General features: G+C 41.7%; 1 protein-coding gene across 2 annotated transcripts in view; it reads right to left on the reverse strand.

Moving 5' to 3' along the window:
* The window catches only part of CPS1 (carbamoyl-phosphate synthase 1), a 187398-nt gene that overhangs the window by 21951 nt on the left and 138780 nt on the right, over positions 1 to 26667 (reverse strand). For both annotated transcript variants that reach the window (XM_083471970.1, XM_083471969.1), the window contains exons 23-31: positions 26515 to 26580; positions 23497 to 23560; positions 22404 to 22585; positions 20361 to 20555; positions 19129 to 19196; positions 5206 to 5281; positions 2826 to 2903; positions 1721 to 1828; positions 1088 to 1177 (exon numbers count right to left, since the gene is read on the reverse strand). In XM_083471970.1, the coding sequence (XP_083328096.1) occupies positions 1088 to 1177; positions 1721 to 1828; positions 2826 to 2903; positions 5206 to 5281; positions 19129 to 19196; positions 20361 to 20555; positions 22404 to 22585; positions 23497 to 23560; positions 26515 to 26580 (927 nt within the window). The remainder of the gene's footprint in view (positions 1 to 1087; positions 1178 to 1720; positions 1829 to 2825; positions 2904 to 5205; positions 5282 to 19128; positions 19197 to 20360; positions 20556 to 22403; positions 22586 to 23496; positions 23561 to 26514; positions 26581 to 26667) is intronic.

Below are 26667 nucleotides of genomic sequence, written 5' to 3' on the forward strand. Positions count from 1 at the left end.
ATAGTGTGAGTCTTTGAGGAGCGCAAACAGAGGCTGAATTGCCCTTCTAGCCTTCAGAGAAAACTTTGATAATAATTGTTTGGACTGGGAGAGGGGACAAACAATAAATTTTAAAAATGTATATAGCAGCTTCAGCGGCCCCTGTAGAAGATCAGGAGAGAACATTTGATCTTCTCCCTTGCTCTGCTCCACAGTGGTCCCAACTCAAGTCCCTTCCCCACAATGCTGTCTCCACTGGCCTCAAATGAGTTTTCCCTCCTGGTGCAAATAGTAGCTTCCTGAAGGAGGGAGGGTTTTCAACAATGGACCAAGAAGGAAAGGGTTAAACTCCCACTCCCACCTCCTGCAGTCCAAATATTGCTCTCCATCCCCCACTGCCATTTGCAATTAATATTTTTTTAAGCTGTCTATGCTAATTGCATTCATGCAATTAATGTCTTTCTTAGTTTGGTCATGAAGTGCTGCAATAGCTGGGCCTGAGGGCTAGGAGTAAGTTCAGGCACTAGATTTTTTTTACATGGGGGTGAGAGCTCTATGAAAATGTCGCCCTTTCAGTAAAACTGCTTTGAAGGCACACTTTCTTCTATCCCTCTGCCTTCCAATTTGCTCTCTAGCTATCCATAATCACCGTAGAAAGCAAAATAGGTATGTATTGTAGAGTCAAACTTGTGCTGTGCTAATAGGATGAGTCTCGTATAACATTCTTACCAATCTTATTTAGTGCTGATCTGATTTAAGCCCAGTACTGAGCTAACACACTTGCTGACAGACGGCAATTCTACAGAGCTTGCTTTATCCTCAAATTACTGCATTGTGTGGGCAGACAGAGTTCTTTTCTCAAAATTGTATCACAGGGCGCCTTATAAAGTGGTGAATGGCAGAGTATCAGTGGTACAAAGACCCATGTAGCAGCAAACAAGGCAGATATTATGTGCCTAGCACTGTCCCATGCGGTGCAGCAAGCAGCGGCAACAGCCTTGGTGATTTTTCGCCCGGTGGGTATCAAGAAAAAGAGGGCTTTTGAAGGAGAGCTTCCTCTTTATTATGATGATGAGCCACTTGTACATTGAGCTAAAATGGGTCTCACCAAGACTTCATTTCCCCGGATGAGAAACTGAACATTGAATGGTCCAGAGATAGCAAAGGCATCTGCAATCTTCCTGGTTGCAATTTTCACCTGAGAGAACAGAAGAAAGCATGTATTTACTCAGACAACTACCACCGCAGCAACAACCTGAGAACCTGGAATTGGACAGCCACCGCTCCCTTGAACATCTTGCAGATAAGCGCTGACTCTTCACTGTCAGAACTGCCCCAAATTACGCCTGAGAATGAGCTCAAAGTTGCGTTTCCAGGCTTGCTTCATCGCCCCCTAACTCCCCCTAACACAGCAAATAAAGGAAGCAGCCAGATATGCAACATGGAGGACCAGTAGGTCTCTCCATTACTTATGGATCAAGACGGTGCAAATAATGTTTCTCTGAGTTAACTTGCTTGCCCTGAGGCAGAATACATATTGGATTGCTGTAGTGCCTTAGCACAGAACATACACTAGCCTTTTCCTCTCTTTTTAAAACAAACTCTGTGAGAGCTACCAAATTCCACTCTGGTAGCCATAAATGGTTTTCAGTGTGTCTCTAAAGAGTTTATTAGTATAGTTAATAGTGTCCACGGTCTAATGCTGCCCGTTATCATTAAAACGAAACAAAACCACGCTGACCTTCTCCAAGGCTCCTTGGCTAATCGTTTGTGCAGGGAACATCAACGTAGCATCTCCAGAGTGAACACCAGCATCTTCCACATGCTCAGAAACAGCATGACAGATGACCTGCTCAAAAAAGAGCCAGTAAAAGTGTTAGTAGGTAATAGCAAACTGTGGTAGCTAAAATGGCTGTGAGCCAGTGCTTCGTGGTTAAATAAGCTGTACAATGTTTAAACCTTGTTATCTGCTAACGACTGTTATCCCCAAATATCTTCTCTCTTCACTTACCAGCCTTCTTCTAATTTAACAGTCCAATTCTATACATTGCTACTCAAAAGCAAACCTGCTGAATTCTACAGGACTTACAACCAGGTATGTATGCATAGTGCTGCAGCCTATTATCGTTCTAAATATTTTGTTTTACTTAGGTCCAAGCTATCTGAAAGATTGTATTCCCACATATGAACTTGCATGGAATGTTGGGTCCTCACTCCTGCCCTATTTATAGGGTTTTTGTAAGGACTACAAAGTACCTCAAACACAGTATACGAATGAATACTTACTATTTTTATTTACTTCTATGTGTTATGCCAGGCTGTTTTACAATATGGTGATACTTGCAGTGGATTCCGGGAATTAGAGATCTCTGTGCACAATTACTGTACCATGGCATAATGGAGAGCCATTCCAGATCCATCACAGAATTCAGCTAACATTTTTCAAACTCTCAGGGGCAATCTAAGATATCCTCTGCTATGTGTGAACTGATGAGTCTGCTATACTGTATCTTGTTTCAAGCTTTGGCCTGGTTGGAATGGGTCCTTGAATTCTGATAACGCATTTTGCTTGCGTAGATGGAGATGAGAGAGGCATGTGCAGTTGTGCAGTTGTGCATAGTAACAAGCCTATTGTCCACGCATTGCTCCACCCACTTTTGCCGACCACCTCTGGCATGTGTTCCCTGAAAGGTTTCCCAGAAGAGAATGTTGCCCCCATTGTGAAACGGGCTCCGCATCCCTGATCTAGAACTTGGAATGAGACATTTGTTAAGCTGCTTTAATATTCCGTCTGTAAATGCTGGGAAGTATTTTTTTAAAGCATTATTTAAGGAAGAAGTTTGTACCTTTCCATTCTTTGCAACAGCATCCATTTCCACTTCCCGAGCTCCTTCAATGAATTTTGTCAGTACAACAGGGTGTTCCTATTGATATCACAAGGAAGAAAAAAATATACATCCTGTATGACTATGATTTGGCACTGTGATAGTAACTGGCATGAATTCTAGTATTTGAAATATTTCAGTAGAAAGAAAGGATTGGGGGGGGGGGAGTCATTGTAATAGAATCAGTTTTAGCAAGTTTGCAGCCCCCTCTTGGCTATGGAGTTGACATTTGGAAATGAACTGAAAATTGCCATAATGATTTGCAGCCTACATGGCATAAGAGTTGGGCTCTTTGAAAACCGAGCTTCTTCTGAGAATGTGAAAATCCAGTCCAGAAAATGGAAGCGTCTCTAAATGGGAAAACATGAGTTCTATCTCAGCTTAAGCATTAGGAAACCTGCACTGATGGGGTGGGGTTAAAGTTGTTGCAATTGTTTGTAGCTGAGAAAAGTTTAATAAAGTTGTGGCCCTCACATTCTGGGGAGTGTGAGTAATGGCGGCTGCTGCTTCTACATACGCAAAATGAGTTATTATTACTCGGGAATCATGTGCAATTAAAGAACATTAGCAGGAAAGATTCACAGACTGGCTTAAGAACTTTCATGTAATTTCAATATGTTGTCTGAAAACAAACTCTTTAATCTTCCTTTCTTCACGCCTCTTCTACAGCTTCATCCTATACTGTACATCACTACCAATGGCAGTTACAGACGCAAGTCAGCAGAACGTATAATTGTTTAATACTACACAAAACGATTGCTCAGGATCTGTTTCCTGGGCATTGCCGTATGCTATTAATTCTCCTTAAAATTACAGACTACACTTTTCTTACTCCAACTGAACATCACCCGGCACACCAACCAAACTTACCGTATTTTTCGCCCTATAGGAGGCACTTTTTCCCCTCCAAAAATGAAGGGGAAATGTGTGTGCGTCCTATGGGGCAAATGCAGGCTTTCCTGGGCTTCCTGCAGCTCTGCGCCACCCTCCGGATCCCGGCGCAAAGCCGTGCGGGGCTCCAGAGGGTGGCGCAGAGCTGCCTGCGCTCCAGGGCTTCCTGCAGCTCTGCGCCACCCTCCCGATCCCGGCGCGAAGCCGCGCGGGGCTCTGGAGGGTGGCGCAGAGCTGCCTGCATTCCGAAGCCCGGGACGCGCTGAAGAGCGCACCCAGGCTTCGCGCACCTCTCCACAAGCCTGGGGAGACCGGCGCGGCTCCCTAGGCTTGCGGATAGCAGGCTTTTCTGGGGGCTGGGGTCGGGGGAAGCTCGGGTTTCCCCCGCGCCTGCCCCGTGCCTGGGGGGGGGAGGGAAATAATTTTTTTTCTTTATTTCCCCCCCCCCCAAAAAATAGGTGCGTCCTATGGGGCGAAAAATACGGTATTTCCCATGAAAAGTACAAAATAAAAACAACCAAGACCATTTTGTCCTGGATCTTCTGAAATACTTTCACTGGAAAATTGTGACTATCATCATTCACACTTTAGGCCAATAATGACAGCAGGTTAATGCTAAATGGAATGGTGCTCTTCCTTGGGCCAAAGGAAACACAGGCGGCACAAAGCAATGGTGTTAAAAGTTTTATTTATTTTCATTTTTTAAAAAACGAAGCCATGAAATTCAGTTAACTAATTGGGTATAAGCAAAGTTCACCTGATCTGGAAATATAATAATAATAATAATAATAATAATAATAATAATAATAATAAAGACGAAGAAAGCAGTACACATCTGTTATGTACTGAGTTGAATAGGATCCAAACTGCAGCAGTCTGATTGGTCCTAGAACAATAGGATCCAAAATGCAGCAGCCTGATTGGTCCTAGAACAATAGGATTCAGAATGCAGCAGTCTGATTGGTCCTAGAACAATGCAGCAGTATGGTTGGTCGGCAGGAGCCACCCAATCCAGCTCCAGGTAGAAGTGTATCCACAACCTGCTTGGCCTACAGGAGAATTCCGGAATTAGCCAATCATGTGCAGCCCATTGTGTAAAGAATGTATATAAAGCAGATACTGTGAGGGGACTTTCATTCATTCCTCCTCACCACTATGAGCTGAATAAAGAGCATGAAATCACTTTGCGACTCTGAGTATATTTCAACATCCATGTGCATACACACTACTACTACGAATTTACAAATGCCTTAATCTTTTACTGTTACTATTAGAAATCAAAGGCACCTTTGTAAGAAGGAATGTTCCAAGTATCAAACAAGTTCCCAAATTAAGAGTGTAGGAACATGCAAGACTTCATGTGGATAAACAAATTTAATCATATTCAAGTTTCCTAAAACAAATAAAAATCAAATGAGTGGAGGGAAATGAGGACAGTGTTGTATAATACCTGTGAAAGTCTGGTTGCCTCTGCCAAGAACTTTTTCATCTCTTTTTCTGTATGGACTACATTCATTGCTGAGCCACTATGAAGAAAGAGGGTAGGGAAAGGTTAAAGATACTGTCATATCACACTTTTCATCTTCGGAAACTGTCTTCTATTCAACTCATCCTCCCAGTTCTTTCTTAAGCTGAAAGGATAAAGCAACACTTCACCAAAGGTAAACAATATTGAACTTACCCCTAAAAAGGTGAGTGCCCCCAAGAATATACCAAATCAGGGGGAAGGATTATTGACTAAACACTGTGTAAAAAGTCTGGTTCTCCCCAAGATCTCCTCTTGCTCAATCATTTGCAATGGTTTCACAGGGAACTTGGCATTGCTGAAAACAACGGTGTGTGAAATGCTAATTCTGGGACAATAAGTTTTCAGCTTGGTTTGTCATCCATATTTGATCTTCTTTCATAGTGGGTTATTTCACACAAAGCCCAAACAATTCCTTTTTGGAATCACAAGAATCATGTCAGAGAAAGTTGAGAATGAGTGGACAAAAATGTTCACAGTTTTCTCAAGGTTTGTTATTTCTGAATTTGGGGTTTGGTCAGCTATAATATCTGTGAGATACAGTAGTTTAGGTACACTGGAAAAAACAGGTAGGTGGGGATTCAGTTCACCCCCCCCCCCAAGCCATGTATGCATTCTCTTTACGTAGTTGCTTGTCTATTTTCTAAAATCCTCAACATGGTGATTTTCAGCTCATGGTTTGCACTCTTGCCACATGGGGTTCCTTCAGAAGAAGAATATTTTTTATGGAAAAAGTCATCATGAAATTCCACCTTGAAAATATCCTTGTAAAGAGGATATGAACTTCCTGTTCAGAAACAAGGATTATTCAAATTCATGCTCTATCCTGAGTTATCTAGCTAAAACATACAATCTCTATGACATTGTATGGTATTCTCACACATTGCCTGGGGCCAACCCAGCAATATTTTTGATTTTCACAAACCCATAGATCTTGACGTTTGGCCTGAAAGAGACAGCCCTGATTTGTTTTAAACTATGGTTCAATGTAGGGACGTAGGTGGCGCTGTGGGTAAAACCTCAGCACCTAGGACTTGCTGATCGCATTGTCGGCGGTTCGAATCCCCGTGGCGGGGTGCGCTCCTGTCGTTTGGTCCCAGTGCCTGCCAACCTAGCAGTTCGAAAGCACCTCCGGGTGCAAGTAGATAAATAGGGACCGCTTACCAGCGGGAAGGTAAACGGCGTTCCGTGTGCTGCGCTGGCTCGCCAGATGCAGCTTGTCACGCTGGCCACGTGACCCGGAAGTGTCTGCAGACAGCGCTGGCTCCTGGCCTATAGAGTGAGATGAGCGCACAACCCTAGAGTCTGGCAAGACTGGCCCGAACGGGCAGGGGTACCTTTACCTTTTTATGGTTCAATGTAATCTAAAGCAAGGACCAGCTAACTAAGGTCGAGAGGATTTTATCTTTTTTATTGGGTAAAGACATTAATTTCACGATTTGGCAGTTTAAGTAATCTTACTGGAGGATAAGAACAAATTTTGGGAGCTGAAGTGCCACCCCCCCTGACCCGGGAGTGATCCGCGAGAGAGCCTGCTGAAGAGATATTGAAGAGCTTGACAGCTGTCAAATTAGCTGTCAAGACGGGAAAAGAGAACTTTATTTTCTATTGTCTCTGCTGGTTATATTCGTTACAATTTGGCTATATTTTGTTGAAAACAAGGAAGAACTGATACAAACTAACTTGATTTTTGGATTTGAACTGGAAGGAATACTAAGTAACCAAAATCCCTCTAGAGGGGGTTTTGGGACATTACAAGAATGGCTGAAGGAGGGAAAATTCAAGCTAAATTGGACAGAGTGTTTTTTCTCTTGGGAAAGTTACAAGGCCAAATTGATGTTTTGGCTACCAACGTTGCAACTCTGGACTTAACAGTAAACAAATTCATTGAATTTGATAAGGACTTGATCCAGGAAGTTCATGCAGCTGGACAAGAGGAGAAATTTGAGAACTTTGAGAGTGTGGAGAAAGAGATACATGTTGTTTCTGAGGAAAAGGAAGGAGGAGATGTAATGTTGCAGATGACAAAGGAGAGCCAGAGGCCTGACATGATGGTTACAAAGGAAAATAAGAACTTGATGATGAAAATCTGGTTTGAGCTCGAGATTGAAGAATGGAGAGATCTCCTTATGTGGAGATCTGAAGACCCAAGGATTACAAATTTGATTAAGGTGAAAGTTGGAGCTTTGGGGACATTTGGTTTTGAAAGGAATAAGAAACAAGATTTGGGCTCCACTTTTAAGTATGGAGGTCTGGCTGGAAGAAACTTTGTCCCTATCGGGCCAGAGCGTCTCCGAGATCTGGTGTTTAATATTAAGGACTATCAAAAAAACCGGCAGAGAGGAACTGAGAGAGAATTGAGAGCCTCGGACGTGAGATCTCCAGGCTGATAGCAGATTAAGACTGATGGACATTTGTGGGGGATTGAAACCGGGAAAGGGGACGGGGTGGGGTTTGGGGATCCAAAGGATGCATAATTATAATCTATCTTTTTTCTTTTTATTCTGTCTTGTTACTAGTATGAAAAGTGGGGAATTCGTGGAAGGGAATTTGGGTCGACTTTAGGAAAAGGATTTAAGACTTAAGAATGAACATTGATGTATAAATTTTGATGTTGTTAAAAGGGTTTTTTAAATTGAACTAAATATAAAAAGGTTAAAAATTGGGGATAAGAACTTGTTGAATTAACAATTTGAATTGGAATATAAGAAGGGGAGGTGTGGGGAAGTCAGAGAAATATGGTATAGAAAAAGAAGGGTTCTAAACTGTATATGTTTTCTTTTTTTGTTTTTTGTTTTTGGTTTTTTTTTGAAATGGGAAAATTTTAATAAATATTTAATAATAATAAAAAATAAACTATGGTTCAATGCAATGTGTGAACAAGGTCTGTCTGTGAACTAAGTGTCTGTCTAGGTGAACTGTTTATAGAGTATGCTCTTGTCTTTTTAAAAATTTCTTCCACGCCATCAGAATGATTCCTACTCTTTTTGAAGAATGAGACCAGATTTTGTTATCTGCACCATCTAAGGATCTTCTGCTCCTGAAACATCACAAAACCTCCCTTCGCTGTTTGGGTATTCAACCAGTAAAAATCTGACTTATGTCCAGGTGCCTTTTCTTTAAAATAATTTTACCCTTGATATTCCAGAATTCTCTAATTGTTCTGCCTATAAAAATTGGGTTATGAGTGCGTGTATGTAGGTGTTTTGTTTTTTTAGTTTTTTTTAACCATTTCACCCTCTGCATTCTGAAATTCTTTAAATTCTTCTGTTAGTAAAAATCTGACTCTTGCTAGTGCCCACCCCCTGCCTTGATGCCTAACCCCAGAATTTCAAAGAATCATAGAGTTGGAAGGGACCACGAGGACCATTGCTTGAACCCATGATCCTGAGATTAAGTGTCTCATGCTCCACCAAATGAGATATTCCCTCAGGGTGGAATAATAATAATAATAATAATAATAATAATTCTACCCCACCCATCTGGTTGGATTTCCCCAGCCACTCTGGGTGGCTTCCAACAGAAGGTTTAAAAATACATTAAAACATCAATCGTTAAAAATTTCCCTAAACAGCTTCAATACCGCCTGATGTCTCGTCTGAAGTGACTCAGAAGTGGCACAAAACAGGTGTTGCTCAGGCACCATATGAAACAGCAGGAATACACCCAGTACCTTCCACACTACCGAACATATAGCAGGATCATACTGAATCTTCCTTGAAATACTGCAGTCTGGTGCCTATGTTATTCTGGAATACCAGCAGAAGAAAACACCACCATCACTTTGTGGAACCATACAGCAAAATCCAAAAAGACAGAAGTGCTGCAAAATCCCTGTCCAGAAGAGCCCAAAGGTGGCAAATGCCTAACCTATTTGTGAAACACCTTTTCCCCTTAAGAGAAATTGGTGTTTGAAATGCTTTTGGAATTCGACACAGTTTTGTCTATGTACTTACTTATCAAACCTTTATTAGGCATTGTGCAAATAAAACCATAAAAGAGGAAATAACATATAAAAGCTTTGAAATATATATAAAAGGCAGCAGTTGGCTACATACATATATATATATATACATATAAAATCAGTGGTTTTCGTTGTTAACCTGCTCCTTGGAGGACTGCTACCAAAAACTCGGCTACCCCCGCCGTTACCCTTTGGTCGACGTCGGATAGGCAGAATCCCACACATTCACCTTGCTGGGGTTCCAGACCACCCAAAAGAGGGGACAGCACGCGTTGACGTGGGATACTGTACAATGGGCAATGAAAGAGAATATGCTCTACAGTGTCCGGGACATTCATAGAACATCTGCTGAATCTCTTGTTTCTAGGAATGTTTTGATATCTTCCCCTGACAAATGCTGAGGGAAAAACATTCAAACGGGCCAGCATAAAAGCCCTACGTTGGGCTGGGATTATTAATTTAGTGACGTAATTGGCTCTGCTATCTAAGATATTTAAATCATAGAATATGGGGGAGCAAATTTTGTTTACAGCTGCCATAATATTTTGTCTCTCGACATCCTTTAGTCTAGTTTGGATATTATGGAAAATGTATTGCTCATTAGAATTGTACTGGGGCTCCAGCTCGATGCCTAAAGATTCAATCTTTTTTTCGAGGTACTGATACCATCTTGATTTATAGGAGTCTTTGAGCAAATCGGCGAGCAGACTTGATGGAGGGCAGCGAAAATGGCAGCGTAACCAGTACTTTATTGAGGTGGACCATGCCCAATATTCCATTGTGTGTATGCCTATTTCTGCACACATTGTTTCATATTTAATCACAGCTGGGAGTCCAAGAATACGTCTCAGAAAGCTGGAGTGAATCTTTTTTTAAATCACTGTTATATGCTTGGACCCATAGCGGGATTCCATAGAATATCTGGGATTGCACTTTTGTTTGAAATATCTGATTGGCCGCAGGAATAAATTGATTACCTTTCTGATAATAAAAACGGGCAACTGCTGATGAGGTACACTTTGCCTGTTTTATGGCATTTGTGCGATGATTTGCCCACCCTAAATTGCTCTGGAATAAGATTCCCAGATACCTATAGATTTTCACTTGTTGGATTTCTTGCCCTCTTATTTTCCATTTCTCTAATTTCCAACCATTCGAGAAGACCAAAATTTTTTGTCTTCTCATAATTTATAGAGAGTTTGTTACATTCGCAGTAAAGGATCAGAGAAGATATAAGACGTTTCAGACCCAAGCTCGTTAATGATAGTAGGACAGCATCGTCTGCGTATAATAAGAGAGGAACTGGTTTCTGATTAAGTTTAGGGGCATGTGATTCTATTTTTTGGAGGTGATCTGGCAAGTCTGATAAAAATAAATTAAATAGAAAGGGAGCGAGAATACACCCTTGTTTTACCCCTTTCGAGTTTGGGATGTCTGATGAAAGGTGACCTTTGGTGTTAAGTTTGACTTGACAGGTATTGGAAGAGTATAGATTTTGTATTAGAATCAATAAGCGCTGATCAATTTTTAATTCTGCGAGTTTCCTCCACAGCTTTGGGCGGTCAATTGAGTCGAATGCACCACGAAAGTCTACAAAAGCAGCATATATCTTAGATTGCCTTTGGGATCTATATTTTTCAACCAAATGCATAAGTATAAGGCAGTGGTCTAATGTAGAGCAACCTTTGGAGAAACCTATTTGTTCTTTCCCTGGTAAATTTAGATTTTTCATCCAGGTAAGAAGTTTAGATAAAAGGTGCTTAGCGTAGATTTTCCCTATCACTGATAATAGGCTTATCGGTCTGTAATTCCTTGGTTCTTTTGGGTCGCCATTTTTAAAGATTGGGATAATTATTGATCTTAACCATATCTCAGGTATGATCCCATATTTATCTATGAGAGTAAACAATTGAGCTAAGGGTTCTGCCCACCAATCTATATAGGTCTTGAATAATTCTATTGGTAGACCGTCTGGCCCAGGCGATTTCCCCGATTTGAAATTTTTAACTATCTCTCTAATTTCCTCTTCTTCTACCCTTGGCCACTCCTGGAGTTTATTGATTTTATTTTTAGTGGTCTCATTTCCTTTGAGTTCACTGTGTAGATTATTAAATACAGATGTGAAGTATTGGGACCATTTGGATTCTGCAATTGGTGGTAGAGTTAGTTGGTTTTCGGCTTTCAATCCTCCGTACACCAGGTTCCAGAACGCTTTGTTGTTTTTACTCTGAATTGAGTCGAGTAATTGTAGCCATTTTTGGGTTGCATATTTCTGTTTCTTTTCGGCCAGAATGTAATGGTATTGTCTTTTTTCATCAAGATAAGAGGGCTCTAGTTTAGCGCGATTATTTTTAAATGTTTGGCGCAGCTTTCTTTTTAGCTGGAAACATTCATCATCAAACCAAGGGCTAGCGCTATGTTTAAGTACCCAAACTTTAGGTGGAGTACTAAGCTCTACGAACATTTGGAAGATTTCATTATAAATTTTCAGAATATCACTGTAGGGATTAGTGGTCTTTAAGTTGGATAATACTTGTTTTCTCAGGTTGGCTGTAAGTTTTTGCCCCACTGCTGCACTCATTTCCTGGGACCATTTTAATTGGGTCATTTGTTTGTATTGAGAAGGTTCTATGATATTGTACTTGGTTATTTTGGTTTCGTCCTTTAAGTTAATAGACAACAATAATGGCTGATGGTCGCTTTCAGTACGCGTTCCAATTTTGAGGTCCATGATTGAATTTATAATATTATAAGGGACAAGAATATAGTCGATGACACTGCATCCTCGGGGGGAGAAGTATGTAAACTCCCCGCTTCTATCGCCTTTTGTTGAACCGTTCACAATCTGCAAATTAAAGTTGTTACATAATTCAAGTAGGCGTAAGCCTTCGTTGTTTACAACCCTATCTCTGGAGAATCGTCCTATTTTCAGGGCATGTGCGATATCATTATCAGTATTCCAATTTAGTTTGCTACATAGTTGTTCATTGTTGGTTCCCACTCTGGCATTAAAATCACCTGCTATTATCAGTGAGGCATTTGGGTATTTATCGGTCAAATTTTCTATATAAAAGGTTAGTTGTGACCAATTTTCACTGCTGCTGTTGTTTTTGGTTGGGGGGATATAGACATTTACAAGTAGCAAAGTATCGTCTTTTTGGGTTAAAAGTAGAGCTTGTGCAAGTGGTAAGCATTTTTCTAGCTGCTTGATTTCAAACCCTAAGTTGTCTTTGATCATGCAACAGAACCCTGCTTTCGGCCGGCCCTTCGTGTTTGTTTTCACTGCGGGTTTCGTATAGGAGGTGAATCCATTGATTTTAATATCTCTAGTTGACCATGTTTCTTGTAGAAGTATTAATTCAAAATCTTTAAGGAAGTTCATTAGGTCTGGGTCTCCGTCTTTGTTTCCCCACCCTGCAATATTCCAGGACAGCAAGCGTAGGATCCGTTTTTGAGTTGATGGCTGGTTGACAGCATTTAGTCATTCTAGTTCTGTTATTGAGTCCAGCGAGGGATTTTGTCTTGTGCAGATACAGCCATTTGTCGCTGCTTTCGGCGGGGAACATAATGGTGGGTCTTTTAGATTCTTTTTTAAAGTGCGGGAAATTAAAATTTCCTCCCTTTCTTGGTTTTCTTCCTTAACTATTCCTTGTTCCTGAGAAATTTCTGTGGTTGGTAGACTGTTGTGGACAGTAGGACTGTTTTCAGTCTCTAGTTCCATTTCTTTGGCCTCATTTGATGTTGGGCTCAGTGAATCAGGTCTGTTGGAGGTCATCTTTTGTTCGGCAATGTTAGAGTCCTTTGTAGTACTTAAATAAGGGGTACCTATTTCGTTTAGAGCTAGTATTTGATATCTCAGCCAGGAATTTGTGGTCTCATTGCTGGAGTTTTTCCTTGCCATTTCATATTCTAAAGGAGGCTGGATTTGAAGGTCTGCATCTATACATTTGAAAGTTCCATTGGTGGCTTTCTTTTTGACTATGCATTTAGGGGAGAGGGCTGGTAAGTGTAAAGTTTGATTGTGTATTGTTTCTGCTGCATTTTGTTGCCCTTGTTGGTGAATTTCGGTCAATCTGGCCTGTAGTTTCGTCAATTTACTGAGTATGTTTATTTGTTCTTTGTCTGGTAGCTTGGTAAAGTTACTCAGCAGATCTACTTCTTCTGGGACTGTCCAGTCTATTGTATCAAGGGCGAGGCTGTTGTTTGATGCTACAGTCGCTTGGTTTGAGAGCTTGGATTTTTCTTGTGTGATTTCCCGGGTAGCTGGCTGCGGTTTTTCCCATCTACTGGGTTCTTCCACGGGAGTAGGGCAGATGTCGGCTTCTGGTAGAATGGCCTTATTCATCTTGTTCTGTCTTTTAGATGCAATCAATGGTCTGAGTGATATATCTTCAAAGTGTCGACGCGGAATAATTCCTTTCTGGGCTAAATAAGCCTTTACCCTTAGGATTTTGGTTGGAATTCTATGACTACCAAATTTTAGTAGTACTTTTTTGGAATGTCCATCGTTAGTGAGCCTCTTGACTGCTTTTAGGTCGATGCTTCCACCCTCAAGGCCTAGGAGCAGATTTAGATGGTGTCTGGCCCAGAAGGATGACTCCCAGTAAGGTAGGGGCCCTCTATATGGAAAAATGTGGAGAACAATCTCACATGGCCTCAGTATCAGGTTGACTGAGTGAGGGGGGCTTCCTCTGGTTTTTGGTTGGTTTAGAGGTATAAATTTGTATTTGTTCTGTTTGTCTCCAGGGCTTATTAAGGATGGCAAAAAGGGAGTGAGTTGCCTCCTTTCATCTGGGTTATCCAGCTTCTTGGAGATGTTTTGTAATTGCTCAAAGATTTTTTGAACTGTTTGAGCAGTCATTAGGCAGCATTCCTCCAGCAGCTCCACCTTTCTATCAATTAGCACTTGTGCCTCGATTATGGGAGTAGTAGCCTTGTCCTCATTTATTCCTAGGGATATCTCTTCAACTGTCTTTCCATGTAAAGAGTTGAGGAAGGTTTTGGGAGGAGATATGTGTTGTTTTTGAGGTAGCAGGTAATTATCTAGATTACTCTGTTTGAAACCGGAGGGCTCTGCGTCAGTTTCTGTATCAGAACATCTGAGTCTTTTGGCTCTTCTCATTGCTAGATTCTTCTTAAATCAATGAGATCAGACTTCTAAACGGAGTGATAGAGTGTTAAAGTTCTCAGGTCGCAATCTCATTCAGTTCTCATTCAGTCCTGGCTGGGCTGCTGCGAGGAGTTTAAAACTGGGTCCAATTAGAGCACTCCTTTGAAGTATCCCCCCCCCTTCTTCTCAGTTTGTTAAAACAACTGAGATGTTTGGGGGTCCACGAAGTTAGAGGTGGTGGGAGAAATTTGTGGTTTTATAAATTTATAGTTTTTAGGGTTAAAAGCCCATTAGAGGTCCTTAAAGATCCTTGGGATAAGTTTGTCACGAGGAGTCAACGAGAAACTGGGAGGGAGTGCCTTAATGCCCGGGAGGGAATGTCTGAGAGCCTTCGTTAAAACTTCACTAACTTCACTAAGTCCCGGCACCGAGGAGGATAAGATAAGATGTTCAAAAGCCCAGCGAAGTAGCGAAAGGAAATAAAATCCAAAAGAAGGAGGAGAGCCGGCAACAAAGGCATTTAGTTAAAAAATTCTTTGAGCTCCGATAAGAGCGTCTTACCTCGGCGCCATCTTGGGGGAGGGCCGCAAAAATCTGACTTATGTCCAGGTGCCTTTTCTTTAAAATAATTTTACCCTTGATATTCCAGAATTCTCTAATTGTTCTGCCTATAAAAATTGGGTTATGAGTGCGTGTATGTAGGTGTTTTGTTTTTTTAGTTTTTTTTAACCATTTCACCCTCTGCATTCTGAAATTCTTTAAATTCTTCTGTTAGTAAAAATCTGACTCTTGCTAGTGCCCACCCCCTGCCTTGATGCCTAACCCCAGAATTTCAAAGAATCATAGAGTTGGAAGGGACCACGAGGACCATTGCTTGAACCCATGATCCTGAGATTAAGTGTCTCATGCTCCACCAAATGAGATATTCCCTCAGGGTGGAATAATAATAATAATAATAATAATAATTCTACCCCACCCATCTGGTTGGATTTCCCCAGCCACTCTGGGTGGCTTCCAACAGAAGGTTTAAAAATACATTAAAACATCAATCGTTAAAAATTTCCCTAAACAGCTTCAATACCGCCTGATGTCTCGTCTGAAGTGACTCAGAAGTGGCACAAAACAGGTGTTGCTCAGGCACCATATGAAACAGCAGGAATACACCCAGTACCTTCCACACTACCGAACATATAGCAGGATCATACTGAATCTTCCTTGAAATACTGCAGTCTGGTGCCTATGTTATTCTGGAATACCAGCAGAAGAAAACACCACCATCACTTTGTGGAACCATACAGCAAAATCCAAAAAGACAGAAGTGCTGCAAAATCCCTGTCCAGAAGAGCCCAAAGGTGGCAAATGCCTAACCTATTTGTGAAACACCTTTTCCCCTTAAGAGAAATTGGTGTTTGAAATGCTTTTGGAATTCGACACAGTTTTGTCTATGTAGTTGGTACTGTTGCTCTTTCATACCAAAATTTTAACCACTATGCTGCATCAGTTCTTGTACAATACTTCATATTATGGGATCTCTAGTTATTTTTTATTAAACATTCCACTGGAACTAATAAGGATGAAACCATTAAAGCCATGTGGAAGTTATTCCATGTGCCAATTACCTTCAAAAGAAGAGTAAACCTCCTTTTGCAAGATGTCCCTGTCTTTCTAAACAAAAGATCAGCACTTCAATCAGATCAAAGAACTCCTTCTAGGCTTGAGAATCCTGTGGGTTGCTTTAAAAAACCCATTCAAAAGAGGTTTTAATTGAATTATTTAACGGTAACTTACAGTTAATCATATCACGAAGGCCTTTTGCACTTATCAGATTCCCGCCCCCTGCTTAAACATTCTTTCCGCTTCCTTCAGTGCCAGGGTTGCATCCCTCAGACGGATAGTTGGCCTCTCTTTTATTATCAGAAGGCTTCAACTCAATTTCCATCTGCACTTGCGAACTGTGCTCAGCAAACTCTATTTCTCTTCCTCTCCTCTGTGAATAAGCACTTTGCCACATTAAGCTTTGTTGAGGGAGTATTTAGAACATCTCTGCGCACTGATTCAGCTCATTCTCCTTGTTTTGTTTTGTCCGCCATATCCTGAAAGAAAAGCAGCTGCCACGGCACATACTTGTCATAAAACTGTTAGAGGTGAAAGAGAATTTCATATTGGAACTGTAGATATGGTCAACACAACACAGGTATGCCTATATTTCTCAATAACTGAAAAACGAGGCTGGCAAGATGCGTGTTGTGACATCCTTAGGGTAATGTACCATGTAATAATGTATTATTATTATTATTATTATTATTATTATTATTATTATTATTATTATATTATGTTAGGTTCCAGGAGGCCAGCAGCCTCTCAGGCATGCCACTGGGCTACCAACAGACCAGGTCCACTTGCGGGGGGCCAACCGCTAGCTTTGCTCCCTGCTTCCAGGTTTCCAACTTACCTTCAATTAAGCAAAACTAGTCTATTTATAAGGAGGGTTGTCACCACCCTTTGGAGCCTTTGTCTTGTAATTGTTGTTTCACGTGGTATATGCCTTACATTTAGTTATACAAGAAATTCTCTACTGATCACTATAGGAGTGGAAAATACGTGGGATCCAACTCCAAAAGGACAAATTCTATTTATCAAACCAGTGTTGGGTGCTAGAGATAGGGACTATGATGGGGTGCAGACTTTCCTGCTGTGGGCAGCATGTCAAATGCGACCGTGCTAACAGGGTGGCTCCACTAGAAAGAAAGCAGACGCCAACTTTGCTACAGTTTTAGCACATGCTGAAAACCCGGGAACTGATTCTGTTCAACTTTAGCCCAGCTCAAACCCAAGATCTGCTGGGATGAATTTGGGCCTATGCCATCGTAACTCCATCCTAGTTCTGCCAGGAGTTACGCATGACTTAAACTGACATAAGTTTCACCAGCTTCCCAGAATTAGGATTGCTCAGCTACTCTGTTTTTAACTACATTGTATGTTAAGATTACTGTACTACTACTATTCTTGTACACTTGCCAGAAGCATTTACATGACAGGTGGTATATAAATCTTTTAAAATAAAAAATAAAGTGAATAAAATGGCTAGATCTACTTCACCACTCCTAGATTAAATGAGAGAAACAAGGGTTATTATTATTTTTCTTTTTAGCAAGGATGACATTCTGTGATTTACTAAGGGCATTCAACTGACTTTTATATTGCCCAGTACATGTCAGAATGTTTCGACCCATCTTCCTGGACCTTTTATAATCTTAAGATATTACCAGTAGCTGTCAATTTATCTACATTTCTGACAGTATAGCATGCATACACACACATTAGGTGACATCTTTTCTTCTTTTGAAGAGGGTATACATGGGGAGGTCCCAACACATTTGTGTGGGCAGCATTTGCCAAGATATTGTTCCCAATACTTCCATGTGACTTTTTAGACCTGCAGGACAGTGACTGTACATACACCTCATAGCTGGTACTGAAGCCGTCAAAGATGGATGCACGAAGGATCAACTGAGCTGCTAAACAGACATATCAGTTAAGAGCATCTGAGTGGGCATTATCCACAGAAAACAATAGTATCACCACTACTATCTTCTAGGATTTGAAGCGCCAAAACCCAATTGTCCAGTTAAGAAATCACTTTTTCATGGTGTTGGAGAAAGAGACTTTTCAGACTGTTTACATGATCCAATTTGATTGTGTTTTTCAGCTTTGTAAAAGCCCATAACAGATCTTAAGGCAGGAGCACTCCTGCCATCATCAGGTGCTCCTGAGCATCAGCAGCAGTCATCACTGTCTCTGCTCAGGCGGATCTGATGCAAGCAAACAGGAAGCAAGAAAGCGAAGGGAAATAATTGCTGCCCAGACTAGAGAGGCTTCCAAGGAGTAAGCCTTAGGAGGAGACGGCTGAAAAGTATGTAGGCTGAGGAGCAGGATAACCCAGGGCACTCTGGGAAGGGAAGAAAATACGTGAAGAGGGTCACTTGCTTGGATGGCTTTGGAAAAAAAGAGGATGGGGTAAATTCATGGAAAGTCAGTCAATCCACCCGTGAGCCAGGACTGCCAAATGAAACATTCATACCAGCTGCTGATGTGGGGCAGGGGAGCTGGAGAGAAACAGAAGCAACAGAGAGTGAATGTTGCCTTCATGCCCTGCTTGGGACTTCTCCAAAGCAGGTGGTAGGTCACTATTGTGAAAAGGAGGTTGAGCTAGATAGCTTCTTGGTTTGACCCACCAGGACTCCTCAGAGAATTCGCCCAAGTGCTTTGAGTGAAGGGACATGGGCAATATGGGAATGGGAAAGTCAAGGTTAACCGCCAGCTGCTACGTAGGGGATCCCAAGTAAGGAGACTCTTCTGATTTGGAAACTGGGGAGCAAATAGCCCTAACATTGGTTTGGTGCAGCCGGTCCAAAGTCAATACTCTGTAATCAATGAGATGCTGACAAATGGCAAAATGACTAAGAACCCTACACAGAAGTTCTTAAAACAATATTAAGTTGAGAGAGCCTGCTGTTGGCTCAGATATATGAGTGCCAGGCAGGTCTAATACTTTTTCATTATCTCGGTACCTATCATAGAATCATAGAGTTGGAAGAGACCACAAGGGCCATCGAGTCCAACCCCCTGCCAAGATCTATCAGACCCCCCTATCAGACCTCAGCTTCTTGGTCTAAAAACTGAGCAGCTTCCATAGGTAGCACAGCGGTATCCTGATAGTGCAAACAATGTAGGAAGTTCAATTTACATTGTCAAGGGCGGGGGAGAGGCTTACCTCAAAACATAGGAAGGTCTCAGCAAGCATGGGTAGCCAACCAAGTTAGCAAATTCAACAGCATTCTCCTAAAAAGTTGGGAAAGGATCTTTTTTATATATAAGATACTGAGAATGCCTAGACATGTTTGTACAAGTAAAATCTGGATACATTCTCAGTCTTTGGTGTACCTGAATAAGCTAATCTGTATATGGAGGAGCGGAAGAGTGTTCTCAAAGGTTTTTAGAAGAGAGAAGGAACCTAACCACCCTGAATGGTGATATCACACAGCAGGTCACAAAAGAAGCCTTGCAAATGAAAGTGGGGTGCTTAACATTTTGGGTGTGTTTGAACCATCATTCTGCATAATGCAAACAACCCTAGGAGGCAAAGCTCAGCAGCAGGCGGCAGGGTTGGGCTAGGCCACTTATCTGACCTCTCTCTGGCTGCCACTGCTGCATATCAAGACAAGGAGGGGCAAGACGAGGTGGCGATGAGGTTGGCACAGTGCAGGTGCCACAGCAGAGCCCATCTGGTGCTTCTGCCAAGGTCTTTGTACCACACCTACCCCATCCTTCCCCACTCCACCCTGGTATGCAGGGAGGCCAGGTGCGGCCCCCACCTCTCTGTCTGCTCCTGCCAAAGCTTGAGGTCTTGTGCCTCCTTCCACTCTTCCATGTGGATACTTCTGCTTAACCATGTTTGTCATTTCAGCCAAACCATGGTTAACAATAGCTATGGCTTGTTTGAAACAAGTCAGCTTGTTTCAAACAAACTACAATTCATGCTAGTTTCTCAGGCCAGATGAAACAATGTTGTGGGTAATTAAAAATGGTCACACAGAAAGAGGGGAGGGGAGGGGGAGCATGGAAGGTTCTCCTGGGCTCTCTGGACAGGCATGGCAGAGCAAAAATAACCCCCCACTCAAAATTCCTGGACACCAAAAGTGCTTCCTAAAAAATTCAATGCCTCAGAAACTGACCTGTAACTGTAACTGACTAAAAAAATGAACAGAACACAGTGTGATAGGAGGAAACTCATCTTCAAAGCCCTCACATGTATAGCAAGGAATAAACCCAAGGAAAGGATTACGATCCAGCTAGGGCACAAGCTTGCTTGCTCCTACATCCATGCTGCAGGGTGAATGCACCCTTCTAAATACGAACAAAGAAAATTAATTGTGAACAGTGGCTTAAGCCTTCAACTGCTGTTCCTTAAATTACTAAACACAGATTAGATGTATGTCTGCATACCAAGGAATTAACTGCTTTCCAGGGTGCTTGAGCTATTTGCAGCTCATCAAGAACAGCAGAGAATGTAGATCGATCCTCTGCCCGGTCAATCTGCAGCGGGTTAGTGCCCATAATTCTAACTCCATTCCGGTAAAGTGGCACAGCCAGGTTGTTTGGAATCTGCCCTCCTACAGAGATGATGCAGCCATCGCATTCCTATAGAAAATGAGAACAGAGAGAAACTTAGACCAAAAAAACAACAACAAAAAAACACCACAAGTTGATTCTGTGCAGCTCCTTGCCAAACTAAACCATCTATTAGCACAATCAGAAGCAAGGTAGAGAACAGCTTGGATCCAGAGAAGGATGAGATTCCAGTAATTGTCTTGCTCTATTCTGCCTTGGTTAGACACACCTGGAGTCATGTATCCAGTTCTCGGTCACAATTTAAGAAGGATATTGACAAGCTGGAATGTGTGCAGAGGAGGGCAACCAAGATGATGGAAACCAAGCCTTATGAGGAATGGTTGAAGGAGCTGGGTATGTTTAGCCTGGATAAGAGGAGACTGAGAGGAGATATGATAGCCATCTTCAACTATCTAAAGGGCTGTCACATGAAAGAAGGAGCAAGCTTGTTTTCTCCTGCTCCGATAGCTTCAAGTTACAAGAAGAGAAGTACTTTCTGATGGTTAGAGCTGTTTGACAGGGGAACGGAATCCTTTGGGAGGTGGTGGACTCTCCTTCCTTGGAGGTTTTTAAGCAGAGGTTGGATGGTCACCTGTCAGGGAAGTTTTAGTTGAGATCCCTGCATTGCAGGGGGTTGGACTAGATGACCCTCAGGGTTGCTTCCATAATTCTATTATTGTTTTACTTTCTCATACATGGAATTTTAAGCTTCCCACTTTGATACCCCCAAAACAACTCTCTGTAAAAAAGGGGTGTTGTCCAGAGCAGCACCCTGTGGGGTAAACCAGTCCCAAGGGTTGTTGCAGCTCTGGCTGCCAAAGCCCCAGTTAACCATTCTCTCCTCCCAGTCAGCTCCAGGACAATATGAAAGAACGCTCCCTCCCTCCTCTAGTCCAACACCACTAGCACGACTTTTGTCTGGGCTAAGTCCGGTGGGCCAGTTTTAAAAACAGAATTCCAAAGGAGTCACATCATGAACCCTGACTGCTAATGAGTGACCTACTGCTCTGACCTCGAAAGGGCACTTGGCCTTGTTCCTAACAAAAGGAGTGTTCTCATGCCTCAAGCCTGGAGGCTTTTCACCTGGCATCTTTGAATCCCCCCCCCCCCCATAAAAGAGAGAGAGAGAGGAGAAAGGTACTTGACAGGTGGTATTAATTGGATTGCAGCTCATGCTGCCCTAGTAGGAGACAGGGTCAAGAATTCAAGCATTTTAGGAACAGAGTTGCAAAGAAAATACATTTTTAAGTATTCTGCTTAAGCACTTTGCCGAGCCAAAGGTGACAATGAGACTGACTTTGCAAAATGGAAGGTTTAGGAAACCTTGGTTTATATTCCCTGAGACTATTTGAGTTTTTTAACTCCTGTTGGGAGGTGTCCAAGATGATGAGCAGGCTGAGGCAGCACAGAGACCTTCAAAAACTGCTGCACATCTATCAGAGCAACTTTTTGAAAGCTGTGTTTGGCATTTGAAAAATCATGTTAGCTTCAATGGCATTGTCCTCATGCATAAAATTAAGCATGTGTGTAATTGCTTTCACAATCACAGGTTAAAACTAAGCTCAGCAAGGGCAGGACAATTTGATCCATAAATAACTGTGAAATAAATTAAATCAGCTTGTAAATACTGTGCAATATGTCATCTTTGGAAAATAATTCTCTATTTATTTGGCAGTCATTATGGAGCAGTTGGTTAGGAACTGCAATGCCATGCAAAATATAATGCCAGGGTCTTTTTTTTTTTTAAAAAAAGGAGTGCCCAGCCCAAGGGGACAATGAGACTGACTTTGCAAACTGTTTGGCATGGTTTAGGAAACCTTGGCCTTGATTCTTATTTTGAGGCTGTTTGGATTTTGGATTAAAAAATAAATAAAATACCTCCTGTTGGTAGATGTCCAAGATTCTCTCCAGGGACAGCTCATCAAAGTAGAGCCTGTCACACTCATCAAAATCCGTGCTCACTGTCTCCGGGTTGCAGTTCACAACAACTGTTTTCTTACAGAGCTGTCGCAATGTGCGGATGCAAGAAACGGCACACCAGTCGAACTCCACACTGCTCCCTGCCAATGAAAGAGCAAAACCAGGTGAAGTTTTGAAAGGAGATCATGGTGCAGGCAGGTTTTAAAACATCAGGAGGGCATCGGAAGGGCAGAGCAAAGATTCCAACTGCCTCCGTGTAAGCCTCCCAGTAACTCAAAACCTGTGCAAACATCAGCAGTACCTGTGAACGACTGAGTTCACAGAATCATAGAGTTGGAAGAAGCCTCCAATGCCAGCTAGTCCAACCAACTGGCAAAGCAGGATATCCACTGCTAAGGTACTTCTGGGAGGTGCCATCCAATCTCTGCTTACAAAACCTCTAATGAAGGACAGTTCTATCACCTTCTGAGGGAGGAACTATTGTCTGCACCATCTGTACCAAGTTTTCACTACTGTTTTTGAATCCTTTTCTTGTCATTTGAAGCCACTGGCCCAGACCTCTGGAGCAAGAGAACACAAGTCTGCTCCCTCAACTCCATGACAACCCTTCAGATCAATTCTCTCTTCCCCAGATGAAACACACCCAACTCTTTCACCCCTTCTCCACAGGACTCCAGGTCTCCAGGTCCCTTTGCCATCCTTGTACTAAATAGCACCTTCCTGGAACTAGTTCAGCAGTTCATGGGTCTGACTGGGGGCCTGTATTCCAAAGCGGAAGGGAGAATCTCATTCACCATCTCTTAATTGTGCTTACATCTACACCAGCACTTTTTTAATTTGTATTTTTAGAACTAGTCTAAAATCTTTGGCAAAAATAGAAATGGCTTTGGTTCTACATGGACAAAATGCAATGTTCTAGCAATGGCACAACGTAAATTTTGCATGTGGAATTCTAGGACAATGTGAAACTTTATTGCAGAAGAGGGTGCCTAACACACTTTTACAGGGTCTTCTAGTCTGGAAAGGCAGAGATACTAAAAGCAAGATTTACCTATGTGATATGGTCCACAACCCAGCACCATCGTTCCATGGTCATCAAATTTTACATCATGCTCCTAAAATAGAACACAGTATGCAAAGTCATCCAGTATTGTTCTCAAAAGCATCCACTGCGCCCATGAGAAGAAACCATTTATGCCTCGCAGTTCTTTATTTTTAAATTTTTATTACTGGGACTTAACTTTGACCTCATTTAGTTTACTTGAATGCCACTGAATTAAACAGATTTTTGGAAACTCAGATTTACCTTAATTGTAGGACCAATTTAAATATTCTTTTTTAAATAATTGCTTTATTGATTATAAAAAAAGAAAAAACCAGTCAACAAAGAAAAAACCCCAAGGGTATTACAAATTACAAAAAATAAATTTCTTACGACACAACTTCTATTATGACTTCTATTCACCCCATCCAGAGTCCCAGGTTTCTTTTGAGTAGCGCACTTTTAATTATCACTCCAGACTTCTCCCAAATTCTTATTTTCAGAAAGTTTTCTAGGTTAATAAAGGGGTCATTCTAAGCCTGCCAGAGAATTCACAATTTTGCAATGCTCTTTAAGATATTTTCTGTAAATGTCCCACTCTCTAGTGAACGTTTGTTTTGTATTATCTCTAATTCTTCCTGTCATCCTTGCTAATTCTGTGTACAGTATTCTAATAATTTTGTCTGCCAGTGCACTTTGGTCAGGATGGAATCTCCTTTCCATTTTTTGGCTATTAAGATTCTTGCTGCCACTGTTGTGTACAAGAACATCTTCCTCACATTTTTTTTGGCATGTCTATACCTATTATACCCAGCAGAAAGGCTTCGGGGGGTTTTGCAAAGGAGATTTTAAACCTCTTTTTGAGCTCATTGTATATTATATCCCGAAATTCCCTTATTTTCTTACAATTCACATGTAAATCATCGTACCCTCTGCCTCTCTACATCTCCAACAAATGCCTGGTTCTATACATTTTTTGCCAATTTTGATGGTGTTAAATACCACTGTTAAAGGATTTTCATGAAGTTCTCTTTCAGGGTATAACATGCAGTACACTTCAAGTCTTCCCTCCATAGTTTTCCACAGACTTCCATTGGAATATTATAGCCAAAGTCTCTGGCCCATTGGACCATTTCCGATTTAAATTCCTCCTCTTTGACTTCCCAGTACAGGAGTCGTCTATACATTTTAGAGAGTGGTTTCTCTCAATTTAAAGATTCTGATACACTCCTGTGAGATGCATTCTGTGTCTTGCTGAAAGGTAGTGGCACGAATAATCACATAATACAGGAAGGGATACACCAATTTAAAGTAGCCTTCTAATCTTACCAACGATTAATGTTGGCTTACAGAATATTGTAGCCATAATGAATGCTTTTAATTAAAGGACACCATTGAAGGTACAGACTCACACCAGTGAGGTCACAGTGCCCTTATCCATTATGCTACTGAGTTTAGAGTCCAAACAAGAGCTATGCCTAAAGAGTCCCATTTATGAAGAGTGGCTCAATTGACTCAGGGCCACTGTTTCATAGAAAGTGGAGGGTGGAGGTCTGATTTAAAGAGCAAAAGGGCTGCATAGATGAAGAGTGCAGACACCATCACTTGTCTCTGTTTACTCCCTCCAAGCATTTTTGCTCCAGCCAGGCTCACTTCTATCGATCTATCGATCTATAACCGACAGCCAAGTCATATAACAAGTTGAAAAGGCCGACTACAGAAGGACTAAACAGATAGCTTGATTTGATTATTTGTATCAATAGTTGAGTAATGCTTCTGTCTAGGAAGGAGCATCTGAAGTTGCCACATGATGTGTCAGACTAAATTACGGTATCTCACAGTCTCAGCACAGTCCACTCTGACAATCAAGCCCTTTCCAAGCACCTGCTTCCCCCACAAACCTTTCTAACTGGAGATGTTGGGGTCTGTGAACCCAGGTCCTTCTGCTGGCAATGCAGATGACTCTTTGGGCCTTTGATAGCTCATCTGTTATTCACATAATGCTAGCCCAGGAAAATGTCCATTATTAAAGGTTATGTAACATGGTCATTTTGCCTGGCCTCAACTCAGGCTAATAGGCTTTAGGCGTTTTGTGTATAAGAGTTGTATTGCTACGCCTGTCTGGGAATCTACCCAGCTACTTTCCCAACTGCCTCAGCTAAGCATTGTCCTCATTCTTCCTACTGCTTTCACTATGTACTAAGTGACTTTGATTCCTAACAGTTTGTGTTCTGATCTTCAACTCTTGCAGAGATATGCACCAAACTGATTTGGCATTACTGTACTGGCTCTCTGGCCCTTTTGGTTTGTGCCTCATGCTTCAGTGGCATTCAGGAGGTCAGCCTCACCCTCCGTCCAAACCAAACCTCTCTTTCTTTCTTGTAACTCACATCCCAAAAGCTATTTCTAATGCATTGCCCCAATGCCCATAAAGCTGCTCCAAGTAATCACCTACTTCGCATTCATTTTTACAAATTGCCAGGGAGTTAGCATTTTCATTATGCAATTCATTGTCAGTAAGTGGTGTGAAATGGGATGGGACAGAGCTACCCACTGTGCTCAAAATGCATTGCACCACGTAAATTGAATTTGGTAGAGAGAGGTTCAACTTTGCAAGAAGAAGTGGGGGGGGGGGAGGAAGCTCCCATCTCACAAGCAAAACTTGCACCGATTGCTTTCTCAGTCCAGAGCAAAGAGCAAAGGCTTCCTGTTTGCTGTTTATAGATGTCGGAACTTAAAGAACAAAACTGTGGCTCTGTGGGCAAGATTTTTCATGGCTTGTATCTCTGCAATGTCTGCTCAAAAGGACTATAACGCTCCCAGCTACACTTTTACTTTCTCAATAACAATAGTAGGCAAACATTTCCACCCGTACTCCAATGGGATTATGCCTCTGCCAGCTGTTCTAACCCTTCCCTGAGCTATCCCTGGAGTGCGTGAATTTGAGTTGCAAGGTCAATAGATAGTAATGGGAGAAAATACATCATAATACTCTGCAGCTATACAAAAGTAAACAATAGCACTTACCTGACCATTATATGTGACATAGAGGTAATTAGTTACAGCAGGGTATTCTCCTGCCAGTGTGTCAATCTGCAGAGGAAGGGAAGAAATGGTAAATGTGAAGACAAAACTATTTTCCAGGCCAGGATTTCATGCTTCACTTTTTCTTGCTTTCCA

The sequence above is a fragment of the Podarcis liolepis genome, assembly GCF_965112155.1.
Source record: "Podarcis liolepis genome assembly, chromosome: 1".
NCBI classification, from domain to species: Eukaryota; Metazoa; Chordata; class Lepidosauria; order Squamata; family Lacertidae; genus Podarcis; species Podarcis liolepis.